Here is a 14,524-nt window from a genome sequence, read left to right on the forward strand (position 1 = left end):
ACACCCCAGCTTTCCTTACTGCCCTGCCCTACACACACCCCAGCTTTCATTACTGCCCCACCCTACACACACTCCAGCTTTCCTTACTGCCTCACCCTACACGCACCCCAGCTTTCCTTACTGCCCTACCCCCTGCACGCACCCCAGCTTTCCTTACTGCCCTGCCCTACACACACCCCAGCTTTCCTTACTGCCCCACCCTACACGAAACCCCAGCTTTCCTTACTGCCCCTACACGCACGCCAGCTTTCCTTACTGCCTCACCCTGCACACACCCCAGCTTTCCTTACTGCCCTGCCCTACACACACCCCAGCTTTCCTTACTGCCCCACCCTACACGAAACCCCAGCTTTCCTTACTGCCCCACCCTACACACACCCCAGCTTTCCTTACTGCCCCAACTTGCACGCACCCCAGCTTTCCTTACAGCCAAACCCTACACACACCCCAGCTTTCCTTGCCGCCCCACGCTATACATACCCCAGCGTTCCTTACTGCCCCACCTTGCACACAGACCAGCTTTCCTTACTGCCCCACCCTACACGCACCCCAGCTTTCCTTACTGCCCAACCCGGCACACACCCCAGCTTTCCTTACTGCCCCACCCTGCACGCACCCCAGCTTTCATTACTGCCTCACCCTACACACACCCCAGCTTTCCTTACTGCCTCACCCTACAAACACCCCAGCTTTCCTTACTGCCTCACCCTACACGCACCCAGCGTTTCTTACTGCCTCACCCTGCACACACCCCAGCTTTCCTTACTGCCCCGCCCTGCACTCACCCCAGCTTTCCTTACTGCCTCACCCTGCACGCACCCCAGCTTTCCTTACTGCCCCACCTTGCACGCACCCCAGCTTTCCTTACTGCCCCGCCCTGCACTCACCCCAGCTTTCCTTACTGCCTCACCCTACACACACCCCAGCTTTCCTTACTGCCCCACCCTACACGAAACCCCAGCTTCCCTTACTGCCCCGCCCTGCACTCACCCCAGCTTTCCTTACTGCCTCACCCTGCACGCACCCCAGCTTTCCTTACTGCCCCACCTTGCACACACCCCAGCTTTCCTTACTGCCCCGCCCTGCACTCACCCCAGCTTTCCTTACTGCCTCACCCTACACACACCACAGCTTTCCTTACTGCCCACCCTACACGAAACCCCAGCTTTCCTTACAGTCCCACCCTGCACGCACCCCAGCTTTCCTTACTGCCCCACCCTGCACACATCCCAGCTTTCCTTACTGCCCCACCCTACACGTACCCCAGCTTTCCTTACTGCCCCACCCTACACACACCCCAGCTTCAATTATTGCCCCACCCTACACGAAACCCCAGCTTTCCTTACTGCCCCATACTACACGCACGCCAGCTTTCCTTACTGCCTCACCCTGCACACACCCCAGCTTTCCTTACTGCCCTGCCCTACACACACCCCAGCTTTCCTTACTGTCCCACCCTACACGAAACCCCAGCTTTCCTTACTGCCCCACCCTACACACACCCCAGCTTTCCTTACTGCCCCACCCTACACACACCCCAGCTTTCATTATTGCCCCACCCTACACGCACGCCAGCTTTCCTTACTGCCTCACCCTGCACACACCCCAGCTTTCCTTACTGGCCCACCTTACACGAAACCCCAGCTTTCCTTACTGCCTCATACTGCACACACCCCAGCTTTCCTTACTGCCCTGCCCTACACACACCCCAGCTTTCATTACTGCCCCACCCTACACACACTCCAGCTTTCCTTACTGCCTCACCCTACACGCACCCCAGCTTTCCTTACTGCCCTACCCCCTGCACGCACCCCAGCTTTCCTTACTGCCCTGCCCTACACACACCCCAGCTTTCCTTACTGCCCCACCCTACACGAAACCCCAGCTTTCCTTACTGCCCCTACACGCACGCCAGCTTTCCTTACTGCCTCACCCTGCACACACCCCAGCTTTCCTTACTGCCCTGCCCTACACACACCCCAGCTTTCCTTACTGCCCCACCCTACACGAAACCCCAGCTTTCCTTACTGCCCCACCCTACACACACCCCAGCTTTCCTTACTGCCCCAACTTGCACGCACCCCAGCTTTCCTTACAGCCAAACCCTACACACACCCCAGCTTTCCTTGCCGCCCCACGCTATACATACCCCAGCGTTCCTTACTGCCCCACCTTGCACACAGACCAGCTTTCCTTACTGCCCCACCCTACACGCACCCCAGCTTTCCTTACTGCCCAACCCGGCACACACCCCAGCTTTCCTTACTGCCCCACCCTGCACGCACCCCAGCTTTCATTACTGCCTCACCCTACACACACCCCAGCTTTCCTTACTGCCTCACCCTACAAACACCCCAGCTTTCCTTACTGCCTCACCCTACATGCACCCAGCGTTTCTTACTGCCTCACCCTGCACACACCCCAGCTTTCCTTACTGCCCCGCCCTGCACTCACCCCAGCTTTCCTTACTGCCTCACCCTGCACGCACCCCAGCTTTCCTTACTGCCCCACCTTGCACGCACCCCAGCTTTCCTTACTGCCCCGCCCTGCACTCACCCCAGCTTTCCTTACTGCCTCACCCTACACACACCCCAGCTTTCCTTACTGCCCCACCCTACACGAAACCCCAGCATCCCTTACTGCCCCGCCCTGCACTCACCCCAGCTTTCCTTACTGCCTCACCCTGCACGCACCCCAGCTTTCCTTACTGCCCCACCTTGCACACACCCCAGCTTTCCTTACTGCCCCGCCCTGCACTCACCCCAGCTTTCCTTACTGCCTCACCCTACACACACCACAGCTTTCCTTACTGCCCACCCTACACGAAACCCCAGCTTTCCTTACAGTCCCACCCTGCACGCACCCCAGCTTTCCTTACTGCCCCACCCTGCACACATCCCAGCTTTCCTTACTGCCCCACCCTACACGTACCCCAGCTTTCCTTACTGCCCCACCCTGCACGCACCCCAGCTTTCCTTACTGCCTCACCCTACACACACCCCAGTTTCCTTACTGCCCCACCTTGCACGCACCCCAGCTTTCCTTACTGCACCACCCTACACGCATGCCATCTTTCATTACTGCCCCACCCTACACGCACGCCAGCTTTCATTACTGCCCCACCCTACACGCACTCCAGCTTTCATTACTGCCCCACCCTACACACACCCCAGCTTTCCTTACTGCTCCTTCTGCACACACCCCAGCTTTCCTTACTGCCCCACCCTACACACACCCCAGCTTTCCTTACTGCCCCACCCTACACGCACCCTAGCTTTCATTACTGCCCCACCCTACACACACCCCAGCTTTCATTACTGCCCCACCCTACACATACCCCAGCTTTCCTTACTGCCCCTCCCTACACGAAACCCCAGCTTTCCTTACTGCCCCACCCTGCACACACCCCAGCTTTCCTTACTGCCCCACCCTGCACACACCCCAGCTTTCCTTACTGCCCCACCCTACACACACCCCAGCTTTCCTTACTGCCCCAACTTACACGCACCCCAGCTTTCATTACTGCCTCACCCTACACACACCCCAGCTTTTCTTACTGCCTCACCCTGCACACACCCCAGCTTTCCTTACTGCCCACCCCCCTGCACTCGCCCCAGCTTTCCTTACTGTCTCACCCTGCACACATCCCAGCTTTCCTTACTGCCCCACCCTACACATACCCCAACTTTCCTTACTGCCCCACCTTGCACGCACCCCAGCTTTCCTTACTGCCCCACCCTGCACACACTCCAGCTTTCTTTGCTGCCCCACCCTGCACACTCCCCAGCTTTCCTTACTGCCCCACCTTACACGCACCCCAGCTTTCCTTACTGCCCCACCCTGCACACACCCCAGCTTTCTTTGCTGCCCCACCCTGCACACTCCCCAGCTTTCCTTACTGCCCCACCCTACACGCACCCCAGCTTTCCTTACTGCCCCACCCTACATGCACCCCAGCTTTCCTTACTACCCCACCCCACACGAAACCCCAGCTTTCCTTACAGTCCCACCCTGCACGCACCCCAGCTTTCCTTACTGCCCAACCCTGCACACAACCCAGCTTTCGTAACTGCCCCACCCTACACGCACCCCAGCTTTCCTTACTGCCCCACCCTACACGTACCCCAGCTTTCATTACTGCCCCACCCTACACGCACCCCAGCTTTCCTTACTGCCTCACCCTGCACATACCCCAGCTTTCCTTACTGCCCCTCCCTACACGAAACCCCAGCTTTCCTTACTGCCCCACCCTGCACACACCCCAGCTTTCCTTACTGCCCCAACTTACACGCACCCCAGCTTTCATTACTGCCTCACCCTACACACACCCCAGCTTTTCTTACTGCCTCACCCTGCACACACCCCAGCTTTCCTTACAGCCCACCCCCCTGCACTCGCCCCAGCTTTCCTTACTGCCTCACCCTGCACACATCCCAGCTTTCTTTGCTGCCCCACCCTGCACACTCCCCAGCTTTCCTTACTGCCCCACCTTACACGCACCCCAGCTTTCCTTACTGCCCCACCCTGCACACACCCCAGCTTTCTTTGCTGCCCCACCCTGCACACTCCCCAGCTTTCCTTACTGCCCCACCCTACACGTACCCCAGCTTTCCTTACTGCCCCACCTTACACGCACCCCAGCTTTCCTTACTGCCCCACCCTACATGCACCCCAGCTTTCCTTACTGCCCCACCCCACACGAAACCCCAGCTTTCCTTACAGTCCCACCCTGCACGCACCCCAGCTTTCCTTACTGCCCCACCCTGCACACTCCCCAGATTTCGCAACTGCCCCACCCTACACGCACCCCAGCTTTCCTTACTGCCCCACCCTACACGTACCCCAGCTTTCATTACTGCCTCACCCTACACGCACCCCAGCTTTCCTTACTACCCCACCCTACACGTACCCCAGCTTTCATTACTGCCCCACCCTACACGCACCCCAGCTTTCCTTACTGCCCCTTCTGCACACACCCCAGCTTTCCTTACTGCCCCTTCTGCACACACCCAGCTTTCCTTACTGCCCCACCCTACACACACCCCAGCTTTCCTTACTGCCCCACCCTACTCGCACCCCAGCTTTCCTTACTGCCTCACCCGGCACACACCCCAGCTTTCATTACTGCCCCACCCTACACACACCCCAGCTTTCCTTACTGCCTCACCCTACACGCACCCCAGCTTTCCTTACTGCTTCACCTTACACACACCCCAGCTTTCCTTACTGCCCCACCCTACTCGCACCCCAGCTTTCCTTACTGCCTCACCCGGCACACACCCCAGCTTTCATTACTGCCTCACCCTACACACACCCCAGCTTTCCTTACTGCCCTGCCCTACACACACCCCAGCTTTCCTTACTGCCCCACCCTACACGCACCCCAGCTTTCCTTACTGCCTCACCCTGCACGCACCCCAGCTTTCCTTACTGCCCCACCCTACAAACACCCCAGCTTTCCTTACTGCCCCACCCTACACACACCCCTGCTTTCCTTACTGCCCCACCCTACACACACCCCAGCTTTCCTTACTGCCCCACCCTACAAACACCCCAGCTTTCCTTACTGCCCCACCCTACACACACCCCTGCTTTCCTTACTGCCCCACCCTACACACACCCCAGCTTTCCTTACTGCCCCACCCTGCACACATCCCAGCTTTCCTTACTGCCCCACCCTGCTCGCACCCCAGCTTTCATTACTGCCCCACCCTACACGCACCCCAGCTCTCCTTACTGCCCCACCCTGCACGCACCCCAGCTCTCCTTACTGCCCCACCCTACACGCACCCCAGCCTTCCTTACCACTCCACCCTGCACGCACCCCCAGCTTTCCTTACTGCCCACCCTACACACACCCCAGCTTTCCTTACTGCCCCACCATGCACACACCCCAGCTTTCCTTAATGCCCCACCCTACACACACCCCAGCTTTCCTTACTGCCCCACCCTTCACACGACCGAGCCTTCCTTACTGCCCCACCCTACACACACCCCAGATTTCCTTACTGCCCCACCCTGCACACACCCCAGCTTTTATTACTGCCCCACCCTACACGCACCCCAGCTTTCCCTACTGCCCCACCCTACACACACCCCAGTTTTCCTTACTGCCCCCCCTGGACGCACGCCAGCTTTCCTTACTGCCCCACCCTGCACGCACCCCCAGCTTTCCTTACTGCCCCACCCTGCATGCACGCCAGCTTTCCTTACTGCCCCACCCTACACGCACCCCAGCTTTCCTTACTGCCCCACCCTGCATGCACGCCAGCTTTCCTTACTGCCCCACCCTACACGCACCCCAGCCTTCCTTACTGCCCCACCCGGCACGCACCCCCAGCTTTCCTTACTGCCCCACCCTGCACGCACGCCAGCTTTCCTTACTGCCCCACCCTACACGCACCCCAGCTTTCCTTACTGCCCCCCCTGCACGCACGCCAGCTTTCCTTATTGCCCCACTCAGCACACACCCCTACTTTCCTTACTGCCCCACCCTGCACACACCCCAGCTTTCCTTACTGCCCCATCCTACACACCCCAGCTTTCCTTACTGCCCCACCCTGCATCCACCCCAGCTTTCGAGCTTTCCTTCCTGCCCCACCCTACACGCACCCCAGCTTTCCTTACTGCCCCAACCTACACGCACCCCAGCATTCCTTACTGACCCAACATGCACGCACCCCAGCTTTCCCTACTGCCCCACTTTGCATGCACCCCAGCTTTCCTTACTGCCCCACCCTGCACGCACCCCAGCTTTCCTTACTGCCCCACCTTGCACGCACCCCAGCTTTCCTTACTGCCCCACCCTACACGCACCCCAGCTTTCCTTACTGCCCCATCCTACACACCCCAGCTTTCCTTACTGCCCCACCCTGCATCCACCCCAGCTTTCGAGCTTTCCTTCCTGCCCCACCCTACACGCACCCCAGCTTTCCTTACTGCCCCAACCTACACGCACCCCAGCATTCCTTACTGACCCAACATGCACGCACCCCAGCTTTCCCTACTGCCCCACTTTGCATGCACCCCAGCTTTCCTTACTGCCCCACCCTGCACGCACCCCAGCTTTCCTTACTGCCCCACCTTGCACGCACCCCTACTTTCCTTACTGCCCCACCCTGCACACACCCCAGCTTTCCTTACTGCCCCATCCTACACACCCCAGCTTTCCTTACTGCCCCACCCTGCATCCACCCCAGCTTTCGAGCTTTCCTTCCTGCCCCACCCTACACGCACCCCAGCTTTCCTTACTGCCCCAACCTACACGCACCCCAGCATTCCTTACTGACCCAACATGCACGCACCCCAGCTTTCCCTACTGCCCCACTTTGCATGCACCCCAGCTTTCCTTACTGCCCCACCCTGCACGCACCCCAGCTTTCCTTACTGCCCCACCTTGCACGCACCCCAGCTTTCCTTACTGCCCCACCCTACACGCACCCCAGCTTTCCTTACTTTCCCACCCTACATGCACCCCAGCTTTCCTTACTGCCCCACCTTACACGCACCCCAGCTTTCCTTACTTCCCCACCCTACACGCACGCCAGCTTTCCTTACTGCCCCACCCTACACGCACCCCAGCTTTCCTTACTGCCCCACCTTACACGCACCCCAGCTTTCCTTACTTCCCCACCCTACATGCACCCCAGCTTTCCTTACTGCCCCACCTTACACGCACCCCAGCTTTCCTTACTTCCCCACCCTACACGCACCCCAGCTTTCCTTACTGCCCCACCCTACACGCACCCCAGCTTTCCTTACTGCCCCACCCTACACACACCCCAGCTTTCCTCACTGCCCCACCCTACACACACCCCAGCTTTCCTTACTGCCTCACCCTACACACACCCCAGCTTTCCTTACTGCCTCACCCTACACACACCCCAGCTTTTCTTACTGCCCCACCCTGCACGCACCCCAGCTTTCCTTACAGCCCCACCCTGCACGCACCCCAGCTTTCCTTACTTCCCCACCCTACACGCACCCCAGCTTTCCTTACTGCCTCACCCTACACACACCCCAGCTTTCCTTACTGCCTCACCCTACACACACCCCAGCTTTTCTTACTGCCCCACCCTACACGCACCCCAGCTTTCCTTACTGCCCCACCCTACACACACCCCAGCTTTCCTTACTGCCTCACCCTACACACACCCCAGCTTTCCTTACTGCCTCACCCTACACACACCCCAGCTTTTCTTACTGCCCCACCCTGCACGCACCCCAGCTTTCCTTACTGTCCCACCCTGCATACACCCCAGCTTTCCTTACTGCCCCACCCTGCATGCAAAGCAGCTTTCCTTACTGTCCCACCCAGCACACACCCCAGCTGTCCTTACTGCCCCACCCTGCATACACCCCAGCTTTCCTTACTGCCCCACCCTGCATGCAAAGCAGCTTTCCTTACTGTCCCACCCAGCACACACCCCAGCTGTCCTTACTGCCCCACCCTACACACACCACAGCTTCCTTTGCTGCTCCACCCTGCACACTCCCCAGCTTTCCTTACTGCCCCACCCTGCATACACCCCAGCTTTCCTTACTGCCCCACCCTGCATGCAAAGCAGCTTTCCTTACTGTCCCACCCAGCACACACCCCAGCTGTCCTTACTGCCCCACCCTGCATACACCCCAGCTTTCCTTACTGCCCCACCCTGCATGCAAAGCAGCTTTCCTTACTGTCCCACCGAGCACACACCCCAGCTGTCCTTACTGCCCCACCCTACACACACCACAGCTTCCTTTGCTGCCCCACCCTGCACGCACCCCAGCTTTCCTTACTGCCCCACCCTGCATACACCCCAGCTTTCCTTACTGCCCCACCCTGCATGCAAAGCAGCTTTCCTTACTGTCCCACCCAGCACACACCCCAGCTGTCCTTACTGCCCCACCCTACACACACCACAGCTTCCTTTGCTGCCCCACCCTGCATACACCCCAGCTTTCCTTACTGCCCCACCCTGCATGCAAAGCAGCTTTCCTTACTGTCCCACCCAGCACACACCCCAGCTGTCCTTACTGCCCCACCCTGCATACACCCCAGCTTTCCTTACTGCCCCACCCTGCATGCAAAGCAGCTTTCCTTACTGTCCCACCCAGCACACACCCCAGCTGTCCTTACTGCCCCACCCTACACACACCACAGCTTCCTTTGCTGCTCCACCCTGCACAGTCCCCAGCTTTCCTTACTGCCCCACCCTGCATACACCCCAGCTTTCCTTACTGCCCCACCCTGCATGCAAAGCAGCTTTCCTTACTGTCCCACCCAGCACACACCCCAGCTGTCCTTACTGCCCCACCCTGCATACACCCCAGCTTTCCTTACTGCCCCACCCTGCATGCAAAGCAGCTTTCCTTACTGTCCCACCCAGCACACACCCCAGCTGTCCTTACTGCCCCACCCTGCATACACCCCAGCTTTCCTTACTGCCCCACCCTGCATGCAAAGCAGCTTTCCTTACTGTCCCACCCAGCACACACCCCAGCTGTCCTTACTGCCCCACCCTACACACACCACAGCTTCCTTTGCTGCCCCACCCTACACGCACCCCAGCTTTCCTTACTGCCCCACCCTGCATACACCCCAGCTTTCCTTACTGCCCCACCCTGCATGCAAAGCAGCTTTCCTTACTGTCCCACCCAGCACACACCCCAGCTGTCCTTACTGCCCCACCCTACACACACCACAGCTTCCTTTGCTGCTCCACCCTACACACACCTGTTTTCCTTACTTCTCCACCGTACATAGTCCCAGCTTTCGTTCTTGCCCCACATATTCCAACTGTCCACTCCCCCCAAGTAGAGCCCCTACTGGTCTTATTATTTCTACCCGTTTGAGCTCTCAATGCCCTCCTCACAGTAGTTAAGACAAACCTCCCACTCCACCTATCTCCGAGCCTCTATTGCCCCCTCAAAACACCCCTTGACCCCCACAGTTCTCACAACCAGACTCTCCAGAGCCCCCCCCCCACCAACCTCACTGCAGCCCCCCTCCCCCCCTCTCCCCCCCCCCCCCCCTCCCCACAGGCCCATCTACATAACCACTGCGGCGATCCTCACCTTTCTGCACCCCGGGGCTGAGGCCCCCCCAGGACTGCTGCTTCCCTTCCTTCAGCAGAGTCTCACCGACGGGGTCTGCAACGAAACACGAAACACAGCAAAGGTCAAAACCGCACATTCACTCCATGAAGGTAGTCCCAGGCCAGCCTCAGCTGCGCGCAGCGCCGAGAGTCCGCGGAGGAGGCAGCAGGCGCTATACAACCACCGGCTACTATTGCGAGTCTGGTTAGTGTGAGGATGCGGCTTGTTCTCGGCACTCGGGTCCGGCTGTCGGTGTGGGGCTGGTTTATGAGTGAAATCGCTTTTAGGATTATTGGTGTAAACTACCCTCTAGTTATGATTATTAATAATATAATTATCATCGCTGTTGTTCTTATTGCTTTTGTTATTGTTGTTACTATGTTCACCTTGTGTCTTACCTAAACGAATTATAGTACACCCAACCCCCCTCCACCCTGCTGCCCTCTGCCCCTGTGTTCATGTCCCGCATTTCTTCTTTAATAAAAACATTATCCCGGGCAGTCCCGGCTCGGTTTATTTTTTGCACCTTTTTTTCTGACCGGGATGAACACAAAAGGAAAAATATGTAGTAAAACCATCAGAATGAAACACAACAATTCCAGAGTCGATTTTTTTCTTGAATTATTTGATGTCTGCAAATTAAATATGTTTTAAATCGAGTTGTGTCTGTCCTGAACTTTCACGAAGCCATCGAGGTCTTGTTATTATCGGCAGAAATCATTATTTCGGCGAACGAAATATGATCGACTTTTCCGCATTTGCACTTCAGCTTCGTTTGTTATAATTTAGTCGCAATATGAATCGAGGTAAATCGAGAAGTAAAAATAAGCATTCGGGAAAACAATGATAATAATGTAAAAAAATATTGCAGGGGATATAAACGGTGTGAAGTTAAACGAGAACAAAAAATAGAAAACAGAAAAACGAAATGCCGCTTTTTTCCCATTTTGTGGAAAGTAACTCGGGACGATTGCCGTCCTATAATATTATCTGGGTGGATTTTTTTTTTTAGTTGTTTTAATTTTTTTTTCTCTTTAAAGAGGGATTGCGTTGATTTAACTGGTCTGTGCTGATTTAAGGTTGGAAGTCGGGGAGATGTATTTTAATGCTATTTTGCGCTCTTGTTTTATCCTCCAGCCCTCGGCTTCTGAAGCCAGGAAACGCGTCCAGGAAAAAGGAAATCCGACTTCCGACAGAGCCGAGAGGGGAGAGCTTTAAAGGGGGGCAGGAGGGCAGGGGCGTCAGAGCCGGGAGTGGGGAGACTAGAAGAAGAGGTAAGAGATGGAGAAGAGAGAAGGAAAGAAGAGGAGGAGAGGAGGAGAGGAGAAGATCCAGAAAGACTAAGAAACAAAGGTGAGAGAAAGGAGAGAAGAAGAAAGAAAAGACAAGAGAGTGAGAAAATGAGGGGGAAGAAAGAAAGAAGGAGAGATACGGGAGAAGAGAGGGAACAAGAAACGAAAAAAGGGGAGGGAGAAGCGTAGAAGAGAGGGGGAGAAAAGAAAGAACAATGAAGAAGAGGTAAGACCTGTCCCCCTTTTGAGGGGGAGAGGTGAGCAGGGACGTCAGGGCCGGGAGCAGGGAGGCGGGAACTAAGAGATGGAGAAGAAAGAAGGGAAGAAGTGGAGGAGAGGAGAAGATTCAGAAAGACTAAGAAACAAAGATGAGAGGAGAGAAGAAGGATGAAGAAAAGGAAAGAGAATGAGAAAATGTGGTAGAAGGACGAAAGAAAGAAGGAGAGATACGGGAGATGAGAGGGAACAAGAAACGAGAAAAAGGGGAGTGAGAAGCATAGAAGAGAGGGGGAGAAAAGAAAGAACAAAGAAGAAGAGGGAGAAGGAAAGACGGGATGATAGAGAAAGAAAGAAGGGAAGAAGGAGAGATAGAGGAGAAGACAGGAAACAAAGAACGACAAAAAGGAGAGAGGGAGGGAGAAGCATAAAAGAGAGGGGGAGAAAAGAAAGAAACAATGAAGAAGAGGTGAGAGGGAGAAGGAAAGACGGGATGATAGAGAAAGAAAGAAGGGGAGAAAGAGAGATAGAGAAGACAGGCAACAAAGAACGACAAAAAGGAGAGAGGGAGGGAGAAGCATAGAAGAGAGAGAGGAGAAAAGAAAGAACCGATGATGAAGAGGTGGGAGGGAGCAGGAAAGATGGGTGGTAGAGGAAGGAAGAAGAGAAGAAGGGATTCAGAAAAGAGAAGAACACAGGGTAGACAATGGGAGGAGGGGAGAGAATGGAAGGAGTGAAGAAAAGAGATACAAGAAGAGAAGCGAAGCTTTGGGGGAAATAAGGTAAAGAAACCAAGCGATGAGAAAGATGATGGGAAGAGAGAGGTGACAAAAAAAGAGTTGGAGGAAGGATGGACCAGAAGTAGAGATTTAAGAGGTGACAGAAGATGGAGAGAGGCAAAGGAAAGACTGAGAAGTGGGAGAGAGGAAGAAGAGAGGGAGGGAAGAAGCGAGAAACAGAGAGAAGAATACGAGGTTTATAGGGGATCAGGGCAGCAGAGCGCAGAGACGGGTAACGGGGGGAGGGAATAGAGAGAGAAAGAAAGGGACAGGGGATGAAAGAGAGAGAGAGAGACAAGGAAGAAGATGGAGACAGATGGGAAAGGAAAGAGGAGATTATGGTGATTTAAGGTGATCCAAGAGTTCAGAGTGACAGGATAGGGGAACGAGCTGTGAGATGGGAGAGAGAGAGAGAGGAGAGGGTAAAAAAGAGAGGGGGTTGAGAAGAGAGGTGAGAGGCGAACATGAAAAGGAGAAGTGGCGGAGGTTAAGAGAAGAGTGCACGGAGAGGGCACGAGCAGAGAGACAGATGAGAAAAAAAGAGAAAGAGAGGGGCAGAGGAGACGGAAGATGAGGAGCGGGGACTGGGTAAGAGGAGATGGAAGTCAGATGGGAAGAGAGGAGACGGTCAGAGAGAGGGAGACAAGAGAAGAGAGCGCAAGGGGAAAGGATGTGAAAGGAGAGGGAGGAAGGGGGTGGCAAAAGACAAAGGGGATGGGTAGAAAAGAGAATGGACAGTGGTGGCAAGAGGGTGTGTTTGATGAGACATCGGGGAAGGAAGGAAGGAGGGAAGGGAAGGGAAGGGAACGGAAGGGGGGAAGCAAGCCTCCTCCATCACAGGAAGGTGTATTTAGAGGGGAACAGAAGGAAGGCTGAGAAAAACCCTATCCTACAAAAAAACGGAAGAAAAGTTTGCTCTAGAGGGTAGAAGCATCAAGCAAAGAAACAAGACGACAAAGGGGAACAGACACTCATACGGTGGGAACCGCGCAGGGGTCGCAGGGAACACGCACAGGGTCCCTTCAACCCACACACATCACACGCACCAGAAAGCACCTTCTCTAGGCACACGTGGCCTCAAGCGCAGCGCCGGGTCACCCCCTCCCGCACCTGTCGGGGCTCCCTGGGTGTGAGGGGGAAAGGGACGCAGGGAGCCGGCTCTACCTGACAGGTACACCCCCTCCCGCACCTGTCGGGGCTCCCTGGGTGTGAGGGGGAAAGGGACGCAGGGAGCCGGCTCTACCTGACAGGTACACCCCCTCCCGCACCGGACCTGTCGGGGCTCCCTGGGCTGTGAGGGGGAAATGGAGGGAGCCGGCTCTACCTGACAGGCACACCCCCTCCCGCACCGCACCTGTCGGGGCTCCCCGGGCAGTGAGGGGCAAAGGGCCGCATCCGGCTCTACCTGACAGGCACACCCCCTCCCGCACCTGTCGGGGCTCCCTGGGCTGTGAGACGAAAGGGACGGAGCCGGGTCTACCTGACAGGCACACCCCCTCCCGCACCGCACCTGAGGGGAGCCCCTGTGAGGGGAAAAGGCTCTACCTGACAGGTACATGTTGAGCAGGAGGTGGGACCCTCTGGACTCGCGCATCTCCGGGAGGAACTGGCCCAGGAAGGGCCCCGCCGCCTTCATCTCTCCTCGAGCAGCCGTCCCCCTCTCCTGCCTCGCCGGCCCGCCAAAATAATACACTTTATCAAGGAAGATAGGGGCGACAGGGAGACAGAGTGACACGGGGGGGGGGGGGGGGGCGGTCTCCCAGCAACCTGTGGAGATGTCAGGGGGGGGGGGGGGGGCTCCTCCCAGCAATATCCTTTACCGCCGCATCCTTTTTAATTAAAGTTCTGATCTGATTGCGTGGCCGCCTCCTGCCTGCGCCATAAAGCCCGCTGCCCCCTCCCCCCCCGTACCCCCTTATCTCAGCACCATCGCACTTTTAATAACAGTCCCCCGCCTCGGATCGGAGTTTCCAGGCAGGGACGGAGAGGGCCGCTGAACTCGCCACCAGACCGATTTTCCGCCCGTTTAACTCTTTGCAAACACCAGCCGCCCAGAGCGGGCCCTGGGCAGACCTAATATTGATTCTGGGGCCTTTAAACGCGCTCCACCGACTTTGGGAAAACAAGTTAGGCCGGGGCGGCGCGCGCCGCAGATAA

General features: G+C 56.7%; 1 protein-coding gene across 1 annotated transcript in view; it reads right to left on the minus strand.

Annotated features, from left to right (window-relative positions):
* Window positions 1-14,060, minus strand: part of LOC147659619 (protein FEV-like) — a 69,901-nt gene extending 55,841 nt beyond the window's left edge. Inside the window, exons 1-2 of the mRNA XM_086951601.1 lie at window positions 13,913-14,060; window positions 10,060-10,134 (exon numbers count right to left, since the gene is read on the minus strand). Coding sequence (XP_086807727.1) covers window positions 10,060-10,134; window positions 13,913-14,003 — 166 coding nt within the window. The 5' untranslated portion in view covers window positions 14,004-14,060. The remainder of the gene's footprint in view (window positions 1-10,059; window positions 10,135-13,912) is intronic.
* Between the last annotated feature and the right edge of the window lie 464 nt (window positions 14,061-14,524).

This window comes from Lissotriton vulgaris, unplaced genomic scaffold (assembly GCF_964263255.1).
Source record: "Lissotriton vulgaris unplaced genomic scaffold, aLisVul1.2 SCAFFOLD_283, whole genome shotgun sequence".
Taxonomy (NCBI): domain Eukaryota; kingdom Metazoa; phylum Chordata; class Amphibia; order Caudata; family Salamandridae; genus Lissotriton; species Lissotriton vulgaris.